The following is a 20,879-nucleotide window of genomic DNA, read 5'->3' as shown; positions in this document are numbered from 1 at the left end:
AGAGTCAATGACCTGGAGTAGTTCAAAATATAGGAGAGAGCAGTTAAGGAAAACAGATATTATTATCTGATGAGCAGCAATGAGCCATCTGGGCTTTATAACTGTCTGGCAGTTAAAGTGGTCATTATTACTAAGATTAGTTGTTGTTGCTCCAGGTGATAAACCTGAATTTAAATTTCCCAGTTGCTGCGGTGGGACTTGAGCTGCTGTGTAGCCTGCTTGCAGCTGCCCAGGGGGTAGCGCTGGAGTCGGGTGCTCCCCCGGAGTGACAGGGATGGTGTGGCGCTGCATCCATGCTGAAGCTGGTGCTGCCCTCCAGTGGTTGCTGAGCAGAAGACAAGCTGCATTGCACTCGACTGCAGACTGGTACAACATCCATGGACTCAGGGACTTGTACAATATTTTTTGTTGTGTGACCGTATTTTACTGCTCTCTTATATGTGCCTTGTGCTGTGTATGACTGTTGATACTGTGATTTGTACCTTGGCCCTGCAGTAAGGCTGTTTAGTTTAGCCACATTCAGGGGTATTCATATATGGTACAATTAAACTCGAATTTGAACTCTGGATTGTTAATCCAAGGCTCTGAATAACCAGCAATTTAACTACAGGGGCACCACTATACTGAATGACTGAACATAGAACATTGAACACTATGAACTCTTCAACCCACTATGTTGTGCCAACTAAATAAATCTACTCCAAGATCAATCTAACCTTTCCCTCTTACATAGCTCATAATCCTCCGTTTTTCTTATATCCAGCTAAGAGTCTCTTAAATATCCCTGTTATCTGCCTCTACCCCCAACCTCTACAGTGAGTCTCAGGCACCCACCACTCCCTCTACAAGAACTTCAGCATCAAAAGATTAAGGATAGGTCCAAGGTAAGGTGCAGTTAGGATGTTGGCGGATATTGGTAGCTCAGGCTGAGGCATTTGAAGCTGCAGTATTTGTTGAGCTTGAAATTAACATGGGAACACAAAGAGGTGGAGCAGAGACACTGTCGCTGACCAGGGTACGTGAAGACCGAGAAGGACACCACTTTTTCTGGGACACTGTGGAGGCTCTGGCAAAACATAGTTTTCAGAACAGCACAAGAATTTTCAGAAGCGTGGTTCTCGTCTGATAACTCCATAAACATATCAAAACAGATGCCATCTACAAACCCCCCACGAGCCAAAGAAAGGCGAGCCAATAGAATTCAAAGGTCAACTGAAGGGGCAGCCAATCAGGACCGAGGCAAACAAACGGAAGCTATATAAATGTCAGCACTCTCAGAGAGAAGCACCAACAACTGTGCACTGAAGAGGTCACCTTGTCTAGTGAGCTAATTTGCCAAACTCGATGAACACCAAGACAACATAGGAGCAGTCATTTAAAATTGAGGGTGTAGAAATATCCTATCACAGAGAGTGAATTCGCTGGAATTCTCTACCCTAGATAGTTATGGGGCCTCCTCATTACAGTGGAGGTAAAGATTAAGAATTGAGGAATTTGGGGATCTGGAACAGAAGAGAACTTGAGGCTAGAATAGATCAGGATAGGCTTGAGGGCTGAGCTACCTCCTGCTTCTGTTTTCATGTTCCCTGTTGATCAAAGGAGGGACTGTAGTTCACCTCTCCCAAAACAACTATATTGTTACATGAGCGTGGCAGAGGATGAACCCAAATGCAGAACACAGGCGCGGAGACAGAGTCGGGAGGCATTGCTGACATAGCAAGCATGGAATCAATATCCAGGAGCGATGCTAGACTTGGAACAAGGTTACTCACACCAGAGTCGACCAACGAACTGGCAGCTCCTTGTTGTGATCACAGGGTTTTATCCTGCATTTGCTGATGGAAAGCAGGTGTGTGTAGTTAGTGGAGCCTGGGAATGATTGGAAACTAAACGAGGGGATACAGGCCCAATTCCTGTGGTAAACAGCCAGGTGGAGGATTGTCAGAAGGGACACTGACATATATGCCTTTTCTACAAGTGCCAGGCAGCATCTGTGGAAGAAAGTTAACAGTTGACGTTTCACGCTGAGATCCTTCATCGTGTCTCAACCTGAAGCATCAACTGTTTATTTATTTCCATACATGTTGCCTGACCTGCTGAGTTCCTCCAGCTCTTTGTGTGTGCTGCTTTCCAGCGGCTGCGGGTTTCTAGTATATGCCTTTTCTGCTGTTCGGGACTAGTATCCCTCAAAGGCAAATTCCATCACTCACCTTCCAAACACTTGGCTTCCTCCAGCTCCACGATACAAACTCCACCTGCCCCCCCAACTGATCTCCAGCCTTCCATTCATCCCCATCTCCTTGATCAACTCTGAGCTCCTATACTTGACCATCAATCACTCCCAGCCTTCTCCAACATGTTTGGCGAGAAACTACTCATGTTACGGGTCAAACAGGCAATCTGGGAACCTCAACTTGATCGGAAAACAAATCTCAGCCCTGCAACTTGGAAATTTGCATCAAAATGATTCAAAAATATAGAATGAAAAAACAATATTGGTATTGGTATACTGAGTACATGTTCTATGTTTTGTTTGCTATTAGTTTCACAGAAGTTGTGGTTCCTGAGGCACGGTATAATTCACATTACTGTTCTCCATTGGTATAATCTCCTTCCACTACAACCAAGAGCAGGCAATGCAATGTGGAAGTGTCTTTTTAAAGAGGGGCCCACAGCAACAGCTACACAAGGCTCCTAGGGCTATAAGTTTCTTTACAATGTTGGAGTACTTACAATGATTAGTAGGATAAAGTAAATGAAATTGTAGAAGGAATGCGCATCCATCACATAGTACATGATTTCAACCCAACCTTCCAGGGTGATAACCTGTCAAAAGATTAAGAGTAGGATTATCTTTATTCATCGCATGTACATCAAGGTATCCAAACATATACTCAGTGGCCAGTTTATTAGGTTGCACCTGTACACCTGCTCGCTAATGCAAATATCTGATCGGCCAATCACGTGGCAGCAACTCAATGCATAAAAGCATGCAGACGTGGTCAAGAGGTTCAGTTGTTGTGCAGAACAAACATCAGTGACCTTGACAGTGGAATGTTTGCTGGTGTCAGACGGGGTGGCTCGAGTATCCCAGAAACTGCTGACTTTCATGCACAGCAGTCTCCAGAGATAAAAGAGAATGGTGTGAAAAGCAAAAAAAAAAAATCCAGTGTGCGGCAGTTCTGTGGGACAAAATGCCTTGTTAATGAGAGAGGACAGAGGAGAATGGCCAGACTGGGTCAAACTGACAGGAAGGCAACAGTAACTCAAATAACCAGACGTTACAACAGTGGTGTGCAGAAGAGCATCTCTGTACACAAAAGTTGCTCCTTGAACTGGATGGGCTACAGCAGCAGAAGATCAAACTGGGATCCCCCCCACCCCCCATGCTTAATAATGTGGCCTCTGCACGTATGTCATTTATGTCAACGATCAACACAGTCCAGAGATACGTTGGGGGCAGCCTGCAAGTGTGGCCATATTTCTGGTGCTAATATAGTCTGCCCAAAGTAGCTTGTAAGTCTTTTTGGAGTGTGGGGGGAAACTGGAGCACCCAGAGGAAACTCACATGCCAAGAATGTACAAACTCCTTACAGAAAGGGGCAGGAATTGAACCCCGATCAATTCTATATTTGGTGGAGTAAAGCATTTAGCTAACCCCTAAGCTACCAAGGAAAGCTGTATTTACTTCTAAGCTGTGTTCGTTCCATGGAGAAGAAGCATCTCCTGCAACCCCAGGTAATTTATTGTCAGTGTGACATAGAAGGAGGCCAATTGGCCCATTGTGAATTCTAGCAGTGCAATCTCATTGGTCCCAGTACCCAAGTCTAATTCCTCTATTGTCTGGCAACTTATTCTCTCTCACGTGCCGATCAAATCCTCCTTCTGGTACTTCTGACAGCCGCTGACACTATGGTAAACTGTAAACCAACCAGTTTGCCTCTGGAGTGTGGGAGAAAACTGCAGAATCCTGAAAAAAACCAAACAGCAACAGTGAGAAAATCAAATTCCACACAGGCAGCATCAGAGCTCAAGAATGAACCTGCGTCTCTGAGCTGAGATGCCTGCCAGATCGCATCGCCATGTAGGCAGCTTTACGAGTTTTTGGAGAGGGAAATTCATCGGGGTGAGACTATCCAGATGGTCTAGGAGCTTGGAATCCCATCAGAGCAACTGAGGAAATTTCTTGTATCTTTGCTAACTTATTCTCTCCCACACGCCTATCACCCACCTACACCAGGGTTAACTCACAGCTGCCAATTGATCTACCAATACAGCACCAAGATGTGGGAGGAAACTGAGAGATCACAGTGTCATGTGGAAAACGCAGACACTTCATATTGGCACAGGGAGATCGGGGCAAACACACATGGTCACGGAGAAACATGAACACTTCACACCAGCACAAGGAGATCTCGAGAAGAGCCAAGAACATGAACACTTCACCCCAGCACCGGGAAATCAGGGGTAAACACACAAGTCCATGGGAAACAATGTACACATCGTACTGATACTGGGAGATCTTGGAGAATTCCTAAGGTCGTGGAGGGAACATGGACACTTCCACAAGGGCACTGGGAGATACGGGCAAACCCACAGGGATACCATAGACATGTCACACCAGCACTGGGAGATCAAGGGCAAACCCACAGGGAGTGCAGAGATACGTCACACTGGCACTGGGAGATCGGGGCAAACCCACAGGGAGACCATAGACAAGTCTCACCAGCATTGTGAGATCAGGGGCAAACCTATAGGGTCAAGCAGAAAGCATGGACACTTCACACGGACACTGGGAGATCGGGAACAAACCTACATGGTCACAGGGAGACAATGGACTCTTTTCTCAGGCACTGGAGGGTCGGAGGGACACTCACAGGGTCACAGGAAGAACATGAACACTTCACACTGGTATTAGAGCATCAGGGGGAGAATCACAGGGTCAGAAAGAAAGCATGGACACTTGACGCAACACTGGGAGATCTGGGGAGAACCACAAGGTCAGAGGAATACAATGGACACTTCATTCTGACATTGGAGAATCTTGGTATTGGTCCACGGCATAAAAAATGTTTAGGAGCTCTAGAAGCTGTTGTGCAAGAAAATCCCAGGAAATCAGCAATTCCTGAAATACTCAAACCACCCCATCTGGCACCAACAATCATTCCACAGTCAAAGTGACTTAAACCACATTTCTTTCCCATTCTTATGTTTGGTCTGAAAAACAAATGAATCTCTTGACCACGTCTGCATGTTTTTATGCGTTGGCTTGCTGCCATGTGATTGGCTGATTAGATAATTGCATTAACAAGCAGGTCTACAGATGTACCTAATAAAGTAGCTGAGAAGGATGAATACAGAAAGGATGAAAAATTTAAGATTTTCTTGTGAGAATAAATAAATTGGAGGCCACTCTTTAAACAAAGGCTCATCCATCTAAGAGAGTTAGGGTGACATTTTCTCTCTCTTTGGGTCATGAGTCTTTGGTACCCTCTCCCTTGAAGGGTGGCAGAAGCAGTGTTTAAAGCAGAGGTTGATAAGTGAGGAGGGGGCAAGGTTACTCAGGGTAGTTGGGAGTGATGTGGGGTGGGGTGTGGTTATGGCTATAATCTTGATGAATGTCACAGGTCTTCAAAAGGACCACAACTCTGTCCTGGTCTGGAGGCTCGCTTGCCTCAATGATCCGGAGAGCTATGCTGGCTGGAGTCAGGGGTTTGTGCATTGGCACTTGGTCAGGTCAGCCATACCAAACAGGTCAAAGGGGAGAGGACAGTTGATAAGTCTGCCAGTCCTCCGGGTTGAGGAGTTCAGCTCAGGGTTAACAACCCTGACTGGCAAAACAAAATTGTTACGGAGACAGCAATGAAGAATCCTAATCCGAGTGGGTCGGTATTCCTGAGTCTCCACCTGGGACTTGCATGACTGACAGTAGTGAGAACCGAGAGGAAGCTACTGACATGATGAAGGAAGTCCTGAACACCGCCAGAGAAGGAGGATCCTCATTGCAGCCCGAAACGCCGGCGGAGTAATGGGCAGTAAGCAAGCTAAAATGTCAGAGCAGGCTCTTAACACTGAGTTGTGCCCCTAAATGGTACGTTGGTAAATCGATCCTCACTTGCTTGGTGTGAGCATGCAGTGCTAGACTGAAGCACACTATATAGATGAATTTTAGACTGTTCAATTGGTATCAATAAAAGAATGTTAACCTTCCATGCTTCAATTGTCTCCTACACAAAAAAGGAACAAAATATTAAATCAGTTATGAGACTGAGATTGTTATAGCTCGGGGTTGTAATGGGGTCAAGCTCCCACTACCTAGAAAAATGCTTCTAATGGTGTGTGCCTCAAATAGTCTCTGACGAGTCCAGCTCCTGGTCTTCATGTGTGGCTTAGCTACTAAGCCCAATGGAACCGTTTCTACCAAGCGGGCAAAGGTGGGTTACTGGCACCTTAAAACTAGTCACTTCAGGCAGATAGGGCTCATCAGCCAAAGTTAGCAGCTCATCGAGGAGAAGGAAAACTTTGATCTCAAATCTCCGCTGCCTTGTGGCAATATCCACTTATGGAGGAGTCTTCGGGAGCAAATGCCGAGCGAAAATCCAGAGCTGGAGTCCCTAAGGCAGTCCTTTGTTGAGTTCAGTGCTGACTAATCAGTGTACCTGTCTCTGCCGTTACTTTGAATTCATCAGCTGCATGGAGAGGGAGAGCTCACCACCTGGGCAAGAGCTTGCTCTCCATATCGAACTCCATGGCTTGCATATCTAGACAGCTAGGACACAACATCTACAGTTGCCCCGTCCAGCAGAGGCCCCACCAAAGAGCCAATGTAAGTTGAATTTGATTAAATTAATCCATCATCTGAGCCATGCCATCTACTCGTAGCCACCATCAGGCTGGAGGGTCAGAGGCCTGAAGGCCCTTACCACCTTCAACCATTTGGTTCGTGAACCAGCTGGTACAACCCTAATCACTATCTCTGTACCACAACACTATGAACACTTTGTACGACAAAGTACATTTTCTTTTTGTGATCCTTCTTGTATAACTTATGGTTACTTGATGTTTTCTTGTGAATGTTGTGCCTCTGACGCTATCTACCTGCAAATTTGGTTACCCAACACACCTACTGTGCATATGAGTACAGTACTGGTGCGGATGTCGATAAACGTGAGCTTGACTTTAAAATGGCATCGTCCACTGAGCAATCAGGCAGAAAGGGTCAAACCTCTCGGTGTCAGCTGAGCTCCGTCAAATTTCAGAACACCTTAAGCGGGTAATTCTGGGTGAGATTTAACTGGGACGTTGATGGAGAAGACTGATGGTTTATGGGCAGGTAGGGAGAGATGTGCGAGGGGCGAGAACTCGGTTAATACCTGAAATATCACAATCCACGCATAGCCGATGTTGTCAAAGTTAATGGCTCCCTTGTGAGGGTTCTTGTCACCAGTTTGGCAGGCAGTGTAGTACCGGTTCCAGTTGACACAGCCCCCGGTAACATTGAGCTCCTGGCCCAAGGCAGCATAGTAGTAATAGTCATCCTTGTCAAGGCAGCATTCATGCCCGTTGTCTCTCAGTGCTGGGATCTCGTGACATCCCATGATGCCGTTATCTCCGGAGAGAGAGCAGATGAAAGGCGTTTCATCGTCCTTCTCGGGGTGGTAGTACAGGGGCAGACTGAGTCCATTGTACCTGGAAAAGCAGTGAAACAAAGAAACTTGAGACGTCTGCTTGTGGAGGACATGGCAACATGAATGAGAGGTCAGTGTGGTGGAGAAGGTGGGTTTCTGGTGTGGATAAGGTAGGGACTGTATACTTAAGAAGGTGGGATATGTGTACAGGAGAAGGTTTGGTCTGTGTACTGGAGAAGATTGGGACTGTGTAGGGGAAAAGGTGGGGTCGGTGTAGGGGGATAAGGTGGGTCGGTGTAGTGAAGGAGGTAGGATTTGTGTAGAGGTGAAGGTGGGATCTGTAGTGGAGAAAGTGGGGTCTGTAGTGGAGACGGTAGGGTCTGTAGTGGAGAAGGTGGGGTCTGTAGTGGAGAAAGTGGGGTCTGTAGTGGAGAAGGTGGGGTCTGTAGTGGAGACGGTAGGGTCTGTAGTGCAGACGGTGGGGTCTGTAGTGGAGAAGGTGGGGTCTGTAGTGGAGAAGGTGGGGTCTGTAGTGGAGACGGTAGGGTCTGTAGTGGAGACGGTAGGGTCTGTAGTGGAGAAGGTGGGGTCTGTAGTGGAGAAAGTGGGGTCTGTAGTGGTGAAGGTGGGGTCTGTAGTGGAGAAGGTGGGGTCTGTAGTGGAGAAAGTGGGGTCTGTAGTGGAGAAGGTGGGGTCTGTAGTGGTGAAGGTGGGGTCTGTAGTGGAGAAGGTGGGGTCTGTAGTGGAGAAAGTGGGGTCTGTAGTGGAGAAGGTGGGGTCTGTAGTGGTGAAGGTGGGGTCTGTAGAGGTGAAGTTGAGGTCTGTAGTGATGAACGTGGGGTCTGTAGTGGTGAAGGAGAGGTCAGTAGTGGAGACGGTGGGGTCTGTAGTGGTGAAGGTGGGGACTGTAGTGATGAAGGTGGGGACTGTAGTGGAGAAGGTGGGGTCTGTAGTGGAGAAAGTGTGGTCTGTAGTGGTGAAGTTTGGGTCTGTAGAGGTGAAGTTGAGGTCTGTAGTGATGAAGGTGAGGTATGTAGAGGTGAAGCTGGTGTCTGTAGTGGTGAAGGTGGGGTCTGTAGTGGTGAAGGTGGGGTCTGTGTTGGTGGAGGTGGAGTCTGTAGTGGTGGAGGTGGAGTCTGTAGTTATGAAGGTGTGGTCTGTACAGTTGAAGGTGGGGTCTGTAGAGCTGAAGCTGGGGTCTGTAGTGGAGAATGTGGGGTCTGTGTTGGTGGAGGTCGAGTCTGTAGCGGTGAAGCGGGATCTGTAGTGGAGAAGGTGAGGTCTGTAGTGGTGAAGGTGGGGTCTGTAGTGGTGAAGGTGGGGTCTGTAGTGGTGAAGGTGGGGACTAGTGGTGAAGGTGGGATTTGTAGAGGTGAGGATGGGGTCTGTAGTGGAGAAGGCGAGGTCTGTAGTGGTGAAGGTGGGGTCTGTAGTGATGGAGCTGGGGTCTAGAGGTGAAGGTGGGTTCTGTACAGGTGAAGGTGGGGTCTGTAGTGGTGAAGGTGGGGACTGTAGTGGAGAAGGTGGTGTCTGTAGTGGAAAACATGGGGTTTCTAGTGATGGAGTTGGCGTGTATAGCGGTGAAAGTGAGGTCTGTTGTGGAGAAGGTCGGGTCTACAGTGCTGGAGGTGGGGTCCATAGTGATGGAGGTGGGGTCTGTAGTGGAGAAGGTGAGGTCTGTAGTGGTGAAGGTGGGGTCTGTAGTGGTGAAGGAGGGGTCTGTAGTGGTGAAGGAGGGGTCTGTAGTGGAGAAGGCGGGGTCCGTAGTGATGGAGGTGCGGTTTGTAGTGGAGATGGTGGGGTCTGTAGTGGAAAAGTTGGGGACTGTAGTGATGGACGTGGGGTCTGTAGTGGAGAAGGAGAGGTCTGAAAAGGTGAAACAGGGGTCTGTAGTGATGAAGGTGGGGTGTGTAGTGATGAAGATGGGGTCAGTATTGGTGAAGATGGGGTCAGTAGTGGTGAAGATGGGGTCTGTAGTAATGAAGGTGGCGTATGTGGAGGTAGAGGTCATGGCGGTAGTGGAGAGGTTGGGGTCCGTAGTGGTGAAGCTGGGGTCTGTAGTGGAGAAGATGAGGTCTGTAGTGATGGACGAGGGGTCTGTAGTGATGGAGGTGGGGTCTGTAGTGGTGAAGGTGAGGTCTGTAGTGGTGAAGGTGGGATTTGTAGTGGTGAAGGTGGGGTCTGTAGTGGTGAATGTGAGATCTGTAGTGGTGAAGGTGGGGTCTGTAGTGGAGAAGGTGGGGTCTGTAGTGGGGTAGGTGGTGTCTGTAGTGGGGTAGGTGGGGTCTGAAGAGGTGAAGCTGGGGTCTGTAGTGGGGAAGGTGGGGTCTTCAGTAGGGAAGGTGGGGTCTTCAGTGATGAAGGTGTGGTCTGTAGTGGTGAAGGTGGGGTCTGTACAGTTGAAGGTGGGGACTGTACAGTTGAAGGTGGGGTCTGTAGTGGAGAATGTGGGGTCTGTGTTGGTGGAGGTGGGGTCTGTAGAGGTGAAGCGGGATCTGTAGCGGTGAAGGTGGGGTATGTAGTGGTGAATGTGAGGTCTGTAGTGGTGAAGGTGGGGTCCGTAGTGATGGACATGGGGTCCGTAGTAATGCAGGTGGGGTCTGTAGTGGTGAAAGTGGGGTCTGTAGTGGTGAAAGTGGGGTCTGTAGTGGTGAAGGTGGGGTCTGTAGTGGGGTAGGTGGGGTCTGAAGAGGTGAAGCTGGTGTCTGTCGTGGTGAAGGTGGGGACTGTAGAGATGGACGTGGGGTCCGTAGTGATGGAGGTGGGGTCTGTTATGGTGAAAGTGGGGTCTGTAGTGGTGAAGGTGGGGTCTGTAGTGGTGAAGGTGGGGTCTGTAGTGATGGAGGTGGGGTCTGTAGTGGAGAAGGTAAGGTCTGTAGTGGTGAACGTGGGGTCTGTAGTGGTGAAGGTGGACTCTGTAGTGGAGAAGGTTGGGACTGTAGTAGCGAAGCTGGGGTCTATAGTGGAGAAGTTGGGGTCTGTAGCGGTGAAGGTGGGGTATGTAGTGGAGATGGTATGGTCTGTTGTGGAGAAGGTGGGGTCTGTAATGGAGAAGGTTGGGTCTGTAGTGGTGAAGGTGGGGTCTGCAGTGGAGAAGGTGGCGTCTGCAGTGGTGAATGTGGTGTCTGTAGTGATGAAGATGGGGTCTGTAGTGGTGAAGGTGGGGTGTGTAGTGATGAAGATGGGGTCAGTATTGGTGAAGATAGGGTCAGTAGTGGTGAAGGTGGGGTCTGTAGTAAGGAAGGTGGCGTATGTAGAGGTTGAGGTCATGTCTGTAGTAGAGAGGTTGGGGTCCGTAGTGATGGAGGTGGGGTCTGTAGTAGTGAAGGTGAGGTCTGTAGTGGTGAAGGTGGGGACTGTAGAGATGGACGTGGGGTCCGTAGTGATGGAGGAGGGGTCTGTAGTGGCGAAGATGTGGTCTGTAGTGGCGAATGTGGGGTCTGTAGTGGAGAAGGTGTAGTCTGTAGAGTTGAAGCTAAGGTCTGTAGTGGTGAATGTGGGCTCTGTGTTGGTGGAGGTAGGGTCTGTGTTGGTGGAGGTGGAGGCTGTAGTCATGAAGGTGGGGTCTGCAGTGGAGAAGGTGGAGTCTGTAGTGGCGAAGCTGGGGTCTGTAGTGAACAAGTTGGGGTCTGCAGCGGTGAAGGTGGGGTATGTAGTGGAGATGGTATGGTCTGTTGTGGAGAAGGTGTGATCTGTAATGGAGAAGGTTGGGTCTGTAGTGGTGAAGGTGGGGTCTGTAGTGGTGAAGGTGGGGTCTGTAGTGGTGAAGGTGGGGTCTATAGTGGTAAAGGTGGGGTCTGTAGAGGTGAAGGTCTGTTATGTAGTGGTGACGGTGTGGTCTGTAGTGGTGAAGGTGGGGTCTGTAGAGGTGAAGTTGGGGTCTGTAGTGATGGAGGTGGGGTCTGTTGTGCAGAAGGAGTAGTCTGTAGTGGCGAAGCTGGGGTCTGTAGTGAAGAAGTTGGGGTCTGTAGCAGAGAAGATGGTGTCTGTAGTGGAGAAGGTGAGGTCTGTAATGGAGAAGATGGGGCCTGTAGTGGCGAATGTGGGGTCTGTAGTGGAGAAGGTGTAGTCTGTAGAGTTGAAGCTAAGGTCTGTAGTGGTGAATGTGGGGTCTGTGTTGGTGGAGGTGGGGTCTGTGTTGGTGGAGGTGGAGTCTGTAGTTGTGAAGGTGGGGTCTGTAGCGGTGAAGGTGGGGTATGTAGTGGAGATGGTAGGGTCTGTAGTGGAGAATGTGGTGTCTGTAGTGGTGAAGGTGGGGTCTGCAGTGGTGAATGTGGGGTCTGTAGTGATGAAGGTGGGGTGTGTAGTGATGAAGATGGGGTCAGTATTGGTGAAGATAGGGTCAGTAGTGGCGAAGGTGGGGTCTGTAGTGATGAAGGTGGCGTATGTGGAGGTTGAGGTCGTGTCTGTAATGGAGACTGTAGTGTCATAGGTGGGGTTTGTAATGGAGAAGGTGGGGTCTGTAGTGGCGAAGATGTGATCTGCAGTGGCGAATGTGCGGTCTGTAGTGGAGAAGTTGGGGTCTGTAGCGGTGAAGGAGGGGTCTGTAGTGGTTAAGGGGGGACTGTAATGGCGGAGTTGGGGTCTGTAATGGAGATGGTGGGGTCTGTAGTGGTGAAGTTGGAGTCTGTAGTGATGAAGATGGGGTCAGTATTGGTGAAGATGGGGTCAGTAGTGCTGAAGGTTGGATCTGTAGTAATGAAGGTGGGGTCTGTGGAGGTAAAAGTCAGGTTTATAGTGGAAAGGTTGGGGTCTGTAGTGGAGGTGGGGTCTGCAGTGGTGAAATTGTGGCCAGTAGTGGTGAATGTGAGGTCTGTAGTCGTGAAGGTGCGGTCTGTAGTCGTGAAGGTGTGGTATGTAGTGGTGAAGGTGGGGTCTGTAGTGGAGAAGTTGAGGTCTGTAGTGGTGAACATAGGGTCTGTAGTGTTGAAGGTGGGGTCTGTAGTGAAGAAGGTGGGGACTATAGTGGCGAAGCTGGAGTCTATAGTGGAGAAGATGGGGTCTGTAGTGGTGAAGGTGGGGTCTGTAGAGGTGAAGGTCTGGTATGTAGTGGTGACGTTATGGTCTGTAATGGTGAAGGTGGGGACTGTTGTGGAGAAGGTGGGGTCTGTAATGGAGAAGGTTGGGTCTGTAGTGGTGAAGGTGGAGTCTGCAGTGGAGAAGGTGGGGTCTGTAGTGGTGAAGGAGAGGTCAGTAGTGGAGACGGTGGGGTCTGTAGTGGTGAAGGTGGGGACTGTAGTGATGAAGGTGGGGACTGTAGTGGAGAAGGTGGGGTCTGTAGTGGAGAAAGTGTGGTCTGTAGTGGTGAAGTTTGGGTCTGTAGAGGTGAAGTTGAGGTCTGTAGTGATGAAGGTGAGGTATGTAGAGGTGAAGCTGGTGTCTGTAGTGGTGAAGGTGGGGTCTGTAGTGGTGAAGGTGGGGTCTGTGTTGGTGGAGGTGGAGTCTGTAGTGGTGGAGGTGGAGTCTGTAGTTATGAAGGTGTGGTCTGTACAGTTGAAGGTGGGGTCTGTAGAGCTGAAGCTGGGGTCTGTAGTGGAGAATGTGGGGTCTGTGTTGGTGGAGGTCGAGTCTGTAGCGGTGAAGCGGGATCTGTAGTGGAGAAGGTGAGGTCTGTAGTGGTGAAGGTGGGGTCTGTAGTGGTGAAGGTGGGGTCTGTAGTGGTGAAGGTGGGGACTAGTGGTGAAGGTGGGATTTGTAGAGGTGAGGATGGGGTCTGTAGTGGAGAAGGCGAGGTCTGTAGTGGTGAAGGTGGGGTCTGTAGTGATGGAGCTGGGGTCTAGAGGTGAAGGTGGGTTCTGTACAGGTGAAGGTGGGGTCTGTAGTGGTGAAGGTGGGGACTGTAGTGGAGAAGGTGGTGTCTGTAGTGGAAAACATGGGGTTTCTAGTGATGGAGTTGGCGTGTATAGCGGTGAAAGTGAGGTCTGTTGTGGAGAAGGTCGGGTCTGCAGTGCTGGAGGTGGGGTCCATAGTGATGGAGGTGGGGTCTGTAGTGGAGAAGGTGAGGTCAGTAGTGGTTGAGGTGGGGTCTGTAGTGTTGAAGGAGGGGTCTGTAGTGGAGAAGCTGGGGTCTGTAGTGATGGAGGTGGGGTCTGTACTGGAGAAGGTGGGGTCTGTAGTGGTTAGGGGGTGACTGTAGTGGCGGAGGTGGGGTCTGTAGTGGAGAAGGTGGGGTTTGTAGTAGAGAAGGCGGGGTCAGTAGTGGAGACGGTGGGGTCAGTAGTGGAGACGGTGGGGTCTGTAGTGGAGAAGGTGGGGTGTGTAGTGGTGAAGGTGTGGTCTGTAGAGTTGAAGCTGGGGCTGTAGAGTTGAAGCTGGGGTCTCTAGTGGTGAATGTGGGGTCTGTGTTGGTGGAGGTGGAGTCTGTATTATTGAAAGTGGGGTCTGTAGTTATGAAGGTGGGGTCTGTAGTGTTGAAGGTGGGGTCTGTAGTGATGAAGCTGGGGTATGTAGTGATGAAGGTGGGGACTGTAGTGATGAAGGTGGGGTGTGCAGTGATGAAGGTGGGGTCAGTATTGGTGAAGATGGGGTCAGTCGTGGTGAAGGAGGTGTCTGTGGGAATGAAGGTGGCGTATGTGGAGATTCAGGTCACGTCTGTAGTATAGAGTTTGGAGTCTGTAGTGGAGCTGGTGTCTGTAGTGGTGGAGGTGGGGTCTGTAATGGAAAAGCTGGTGTCTGTAGTGATGGAGGTGGGGTCTGTAGTGGTGAAGTTCAGGTCTGTAGTGGAGAGGTTGGGGTCGGTGGCGGAGGTGGGGTCTGTAATGGAGAAGGTGGGGTCTGCAGTGATGAAGGTGGGGTCTGTACTGGAGAAGGTGTGGTTAAGCTGGGGTCTGTAGTGGTGAAGGTGTGGTCTGTAGAGTTGAAGCTGGGGTTTGTAGTGATGAAAGTGGGGTTTGTGTTGGTGGAGGTGGAGTCCGTAGTCGTGAAGGTGGGGTCAGTAGTGATGGAGGTGGGGTCTGTAGTGGTGAGGTGGGGTGTGTAGTGATGAAGATGGGGTCAGTATTGGTGAAGATGGGGTCAGTAGTGGTGAAGGTGGGGTCTGTACTGGTGAAGGAGGTGTCTGTAGAGGTGAAAGTGTGGTATTTAGTGGTGACGGTGTTGTCTGTAATGGTGAAGGTGGCGTCTGTAGAGGTGGAGGTGGGGTCTGTAGAGGTGGAGGAGGGTTCTGTTGTGGTGAAGGTGGGGTCTGTAGTGATGGAGGTGGGGTCTGTAGTGGAGAAGGTAGATTTTGTGGTAAAGAAGGTGGGGTCAGTATTGGAGACGGTGGGGTCTGTAGTGGCGGAGGTGGGGTCTGTAATGGAGAAGGAGGGATCTGTAGTTATGAAGGTGAGGACTGTAGTTGTGAACGTGAGGTCTGTTGTGGCGAAGGTGGGGTCTGTAGTGGAGAAGGTGGGGTCTGGAGTGGAGAAGGTGGGGTCTGTAGTGGAGAAGTTGGCGTCTGTAGCGGAGAAGGTGGGGTTTGTAGCGGAGAAGGTTTGGTCTGTCGTGGAGAAAGTGGGGTCTGTAGTGGTTAAGGGGGGACTGTAGTGTTGGAGGTGGGGTCTGTAGTGGAGAAGGTGGGGTCCGCAGTGATGATGGTGGGGTCTGTCGTGATGAAGGTGGGGTCTGTCGTGATGAAGGTGGGGTCAGTAGTGGTGAAGGAGAGGTCAGTAGTGGTTGAGGTGGGGTCTGTAGTGTTGAAGGTGGGGTCTGTATTGATGAAGGTGGGGTCTGTAGTAGAGAAGATGTGGTCTGTAGTGGTGAAGGTGAGGACTGTAGTTGTGAACGTGAGTTCTGTTGTGGCGAAGGTGGGGTCTGTAGTGGAGAAGGTGGGGTCTGGAGTGGAGAAGGTGGGGTCTGGAGTGGAGAAGTTGGCGTCTATAGCGGAGAAGGTGGGGTTTGTAGCGGAGAAGGTTGGGTTTGTCCTGGAGAAGTTTACGTCTGCAGTGGAGAAAGTGGGGTCTGTAGTGGTTAAGGGGGGACTGTAGTGTTGGAGGTGGTGTCTGTAGTGGTGAAGGTGTGGGCTGTAGTGGTGCAGGTATGGTCTGTAGTGGAGAAGGTGGGCTCCGCAGTGATGATGGTGGGGTCTGTCGTGATGAAGGTGGGGTCTGTAGTGATGAAGGTGGGGTCAGTAGTGGTGAAGGAGAGGTCAGTAGTGGTGGAGGTGAGGTCTGTAGTGGTGAAGGTGGGGTCTGTATTGATGAAGGTGGGGTCTGTAGTGCTGAATTTCAGGTCTGTAGTGGTGAGTTTGGGGTCTTTGGTGGAGTTGGGGTCTGTAGTGGTTATGGGGGGGTCTGTAGAGGCGGAGGTGGGGTCTGCAATGGAGAAGCTGGGGTCTGTAGTGATGGAGGTGGGGTCTGTACTGGAGAAGGTGGGGTCTGTAGTGGTTAAGGGGTGACTGTAGTGGCGGAGGTGGGGTCTGTAGTGGAGAAGGTGGGGTTTGTAGTAGAGAAGGCGGGGTCAGTAGTGGAGACGGTGGGGTCAGTAGTGGAGACGGTGGGGTCTGTAGTGGAGAAGTTGGGGTATGTAGTATCGAAGATGGGGTCTGCAGCGGTGAAGTTGGGGTGTGTCGTGGTGAAGGTGTGGTCTGTAGAGTTAAAGCTGAGGTCTCTAGTGGTGAATGTGGGGTCTGTGTTGGTGGAGGTGGAATCTGTATTATTGAAAGGGGGGTCTGTAGTGATGGAGGTGGGGTCTGTATTGATGAAGCTGGGGTCTGTAGAGGTTAAGTTCAGGTCTGTAGTGGAGAAATTGGGGTATGTAGTGGAGGTGGAGTCTGTAGAAGAGAAGCTGTGGTCTGTATTGGTGAAGGTGGAGTCTATAGTGGAGAAAGTGGGGTCTGTAGTAATAAAGGTGGTGTATGTGGAGGTTAAGGTCACGTCTGTAGTGGAGAGGTTGGGGTCTGTATTGGAGGTGGGGTCAGTACTGGTGAAGCTGGGGTGTGTAGTGATGAAGATCGGGTCAGTGTTGCTGAAGATTGGGTCTGTAGTAATGAAGGTGGCATATGTGGAGGTTGAGGTCATGTCTGCAGTGGAGAGGTTGGGGTCTGTAGTGGAGCTGGGGTCTGCAGTGGTAGAGGTGGGGTCTGTAGTGGTGAAGGTGGAGTCTGTATTGATGAAGCTGGGGTCTGTAGTGGTGAAGTTCAGGTCTGTAGTGGAGAGGTTGGGGTCTGTGGTGGAGGTGGGGTTTGTAGTGGTTAAGGGGGGGTTGGTAGTGGCGGAGGTGGGGTCTGTAATGGAGAAGGTGGGGTCTGTAGTGATGGAGGTGGAGTCTCTACTGGAGTAGGTGGGGTCTTTATTGGACAAGGTGGGATCTGTAGTGGCGAAGCTGGGGTCTGTAGAGAAGAACTTGTGGCCTGTAGAGGTGAAGGTGGGGTATGTAGTGGAGATGGTAGGGTCTGTAGTGGAGAAGGTGGGGTCTGTAGTGGAGAAGGTGGGGTCTGTAGTGGCAAAGATGTGGTTTGTATTGGCGAAGAAGGGGTTTGTAGTGGTGAATGTGGGGTCTGTAGTGGTTAAGGGGGTCTGTAGTGGCGGAGGTGGGGTCTGTAGTTATGAAGGTAGGGTCTGTAGTGTTGAAGGTGGGGTCTGTAGTGATGAAGGTGGGGACTGTAGTGATGAAGGTGGGGACTGTAGTGATGAAGGTGGGGTCTGTAGTGGTGAAGGTGGGGTGTGCAGTGATGAAGGTGGGGTCAGTATTGGTGAAGATGGGGTCAGTAGTGGTGAAGGAGGTGTCTGTGGGAATGAAGGTGGCGTATGTGGAGATTCAGGTCACGTCTGTAGTATAGAGTTTGGAGTCTGTAGTGGAGCTGGTGTCTGTAGTGGTGGAGGTGGGGTCTGTAATGGAAAAGCTGGGGTGGGTAGTGATGGAGGTGGGGTCTGTAGTGGTGAAGTTCAGGTCTGTAGTGGAGAGGTTGGGGTCGGTGGCGGAGGTGGGGTCTGTAATGGAGAAGGTGGGGTCTGCAGTGATGGACGTGGGGTCTGTACTGGAGAAGGTATGGTAAAGCTGGGGTCTGTAGTGGTGAAGGTGTGGTCTGTAGAGTTGAAGCTGGGGTCTGTAGTGATGAATGTGGGGTCTGTTGGTGGAGGTGGAGTCTGTAGTCGTGAAGGTGGGGTCAGTAGTGATGGAGGTGGGGTCTGTAGTGGTGAGGTGGGGTGTGTAGTGATGAAGATGGTGTCTGTATTGGTGAAGATGGGGTCAGTAGTAGTGAAGGTGGGGTCTGTACTGGTGAAGGAAGTGTCTGTAGAGGTGAAAGTGTGGTATTTAGTGGTGACGGTGTTGTCTGTAATGGTGAAGGTGGCGTCTGTAGAGGTGGAGGTGGGGTCTGTAGAGGTGGAGGAGGGTTCTGTTGTGGTGAAGGTGGGGTCTGTAGTGATGGAGGTGGGGTCTGTAGTGGAGAAGGTAGATTTTGTGGTAAAGAAGGTGGGGTCAGTATTGGAGACGGTGGGGTCTGTAGTGGCGGAGGTGGGGTCTGTAATGGAGAAGGAGGGATCTGTAGTTATGAAGGTGAGGACTGTAGTTGTGAACGTGAGGTCTGTTGTGGCGAAGGTGGGGTCTGTAGTGGAGAAGGTGGGGTCTGGAGTGGAGAAGGTGGGGTCTGTAGTGGAGAAGTTGGCGTCTGTAGCGGAGAAGGTGGGGTTTGTAGCGGAGAAGGTTTGGTCTGTCGTGGAGAAAGTGGGGTCTGTAGTGGTTAAGGGGGGACTGTAGTGTTGGAGGTGGGGTCTGTAGTGGAGAAGGTGGGGTCCGCAGTGATGATGGTGGGGTCTGTCGTGATGAAGGTGGGGTCTGTCGTGATGAAGGTGGGGTCAGTAGTGGTGAAGGAGAGGTCAGTAGTGGTTGAGGTGGGGTCTGTAGTGTTGAAGGTGGGGTCTGTATTGATGAAGGTGGGGTCTGTAGTAGAGAAGATGTGGTCTGTAGTGGTGAAGGTGAGGACTGTAGTTGTGAACGTGAGTTCTGTTGTGGCGAAGGTGGGGTCTGTAGTGGAGAAGGTGGGGTCTGGAGTGGAGAAGGTGGGGTCTGGAGTGGAGAAGTTGGCGTCTATAGCGGAGAAGGTGGGGTTTGTAGCGGAGAAGGTTGGGTTTGTCCTGGAGAAGTTTACGTCTGCAGTGGAGAAAGTGGGGTCTGTAGTGGTTAAGGGGGGACTGTAGTGTTGGAGGTGGTGTCTGTAGTGGTGAAGGTGTGGGCTGTAGTGGTGCAGGTATGGTCTGTAGTGGAGAAGGTGGGCTCCGCAGTGATGATGGTGGGGTCTGTCGTGATGAAGGTGGGGTCTGTAGTGATGAAGGTGGGGTCAGTAGTGGTGAAGGAGAGGTCAGTAGTGGTGGAGGTGAGGTCTGTAGTGGTGAAGGTGGGGTCTGTATTGATGAAGGTGGGGTCTGTAGTGCTGAATTTCAGGTCTGTAGTGGTGAGTTTGGGGTCTTTGGTGGAGTTGGGGTCTGTAGTGGTTATGGGGGGGTCTGTAGAGGCGGAGGTGGGGTCTGCAATGGAGAAGCTGGGGTCTGTAGTGATGGAGGTGGGGTCTGTACTGGAGAAGGTGGGGTCTGTAGTGGTTAAGGGGTGACTGTAGTGGCGGAGGTGGGGTCTGTAGTGGAGAAGGTGGGGTTTGTAGTAGAGAAGGCGGGGTCAGTAGTGGAGACGGTGGGGTCAGTAGTGGAGACGGTGGGGTCTGTAGTGGAGAAGTTGGGGTATGTAGTATCGAAGATGGGGTCTGCAGCGGTGAAGTTGGGGTGTGTCGTGGTGAAGGTGTGGTCTGTAGAGTTAAAGCTGAGGTCTCTAGTGGTGAATGTGGGGTCTGTGTTGGTGGAGGTGGAATCTGTATTATTGAAAGGGGGGTCTGTAGTGATGGAGGTGGGGTCTGTATTGATGAAGCTGGGGTCTGTAGAGGTTAAGTTCAGGTCTGTAGTGGAGAAATTGGGGTATGTAGTGGAGGTGGAGTCTGTAGAAGAGAAGCTGTGGTCTGTATTGGTGAAGGTGGAGTCTATAGTGGAGAAAGTGGGGTCTGTAGTAATAAAGGTGGTGTATGTGGAGGTTAAGGTCACGTCTGTAGTGGAGAGGTTGGGGTCTGTATTGGAGGTGGGGTCAGTACTGGTGAAGCTGGGGTGTGTAGTGATGAAGATCGGGTCAGTGTTGCTGAAGATTGGGTCTGTAGTAATGAAGGTGGCATATGTGGAGGTTGAGGTCATGTCTGCAGTGGAGAGGTTGGGGTCTGTAGTGGAGCTGGGGTCTGCAGTGGTAGAGGTGGGGTCTGTAGTGGTGAAGGTGGAGTCTGTATTGATGAAGCTGGGGTCTGTAGTGGTGAAGTTCAGGTCTGTAGTGGAGAGGTTGGGGTCTGTGGTGGAGGTGGGGTTTGTAGTGGTTAAGGGGGGGTTGGTAGTGGCGGAGGTGGGGTCTGTAATGGAGAAGGTGGGGTCTGTAGTGATGGAGGTGGAGTCTCTACTGGAGTAGGTGGGGTCTTTATTGGACAAGGTGGGATCTGTAGTGGCGAAGCTGGGGTCTGTAGAGAAGAACTTGTGGCCTGTAGAGGTGAAGGTGGGGTATGTAGTGGAGATGGTAGGGTCTGTAGTGGAGAAGGTGGGGTCTGTAGTGGAGAAGGTGGGGTCTGTAGTGGCAAAGATGTGGTTTGTATTGGCGAAGAAGGGGTTTGTAGTGGTGAATGTGGGGTCTGTAGTGGTTAAGGGGGTCTGTAGTGGCGGAGGTGGGGTCTGTAGTTATGAAGGTAGGGTCTGTAGTGTTGAAGGTGGGGTCTGTAGTGATGAAGGTGGGGACTGTAGTGATGAAGGTGGGGACTGTAGTGATGAAGGTGGGGTCTGTAGTGGTGAAGGTGGGGTGTGCAGTGATGAAGGTGGGGTCAGTATTGGTGAAGATGGGGTCAGTAGTGGTGAAGGAGGTGTCTGTGGGAATGAAGGTGGCGTATGTGGAGATTCAGGTCACGTCTGTAGTATAGAGTTTGGAGTCTGTAGTGGAGCTGGTGTCTGTAGTGGTGGAGGTGGGGTCTGTAATGGAAAAGCTGGGGTGGGTAGTGATGGAGGTGGGGTCTGTAGTGGTGAAGTTCAGGTCTGTAGTGGAGAGGTTGGGGTCGGTGGCGGAGGTGGGGTCTGTAATGGAGAAGGTGGGGTCTGCAGTGATGGACGTGGGGTCTGTACTGGAGAAGGTATGGTAAAGCTGGGGTCTGTAGTGGTGAAGGTGTGGTCTGTAGAGTTGAAGCTGGGGTCTGTAGTGATGAATGTGGGGTCTGTTGGTGGAGGTGGAGTCTGTAGTCGTGAAGGTGGGGTCAGTAGTGATGGA

The 20,879-nt window shown here is 50.9% G+C and overlaps 2 protein-coding genes across 2 annotated transcripts in view; both read right to left on the bottom strand.

Moving 5' to 3' along the window:
* Positions 1-20,879, bottom strand: part of cacna1ia (calcium voltage-gated channel subunit alpha1 Ia) — a 589,581-nt gene that overhangs the window by 235,515 nt on the left and 333,187 nt on the right. Inside the window, exons 6-7 of the mRNA XM_059953562.1 lie at positions 7,374-7,689; positions 2,734-2,826 (exon numbers count right to left, since the gene is read on the bottom strand). Coding sequence (XP_059809545.1) covers positions 2,734-2,826; positions 7,374-7,689 — 409 coding nt within the window. The remainder of the gene's footprint in view (positions 1-2,733; positions 2,827-7,373; positions 7,690-20,879) is intronic.
* On the bottom strand, positions 14,095-16,624 carry LOC132382707 (uncharacterized). Its single transcript, XM_059953159.1, has 4 exons — positions 16,481-16,624; positions 16,100-16,254; positions 15,544-15,607; positions 14,095-14,916 (listed from the first exon to the last, which is right to left on the bottom strand). The coding sequence occupies exons 1-4, from the start codon at positions 16,622-16,624 to the stop codon at positions 14,560-14,562; spliced, it is 720 nt and encodes a 239-aa protein (XP_059809142.1). The 3' UTR covers positions 14,095-14,559.

The sequence above is a fragment of the Hypanus sabinus genome, chromosome 29 (genome assembly GCF_030144855.1).
Source record: "Hypanus sabinus isolate sHypSab1 chromosome 29, sHypSab1.hap1, whole genome shotgun sequence".
Lineage (NCBI taxonomy): Eukaryota > Metazoa > Chordata > Chondrichthyes > Myliobatiformes > Dasyatidae > Hypanus > Hypanus sabinus.
This window is presented reverse-complemented; position numbering and strand designations above follow the sequence as displayed.

Excerpts from the sequence above, each read along its gene's own strand:
- LOC132382707 (XM_059953159.1), bottom strand. The coding sequence starts at position 16,624 with ATGACCTCAACCTCCACATATGCCACCTTCATTACTACAGACCCAATC. Across the intron at positions 16,255-16,480 it reads CCAACCTCTCCACTACAGAC|ATTCCACCTCCACCAACACA; the intron begins GTGACCTTAACC and ends TCAATAATACAG. Across the intron at positions 14,917-15,543 it reads CCACTTTCTCCACTGCAGAC|ACCCCACCTCCGCCACTACA; the intron begins GTAAACTTCTCC and ends TCTCCATTACAG.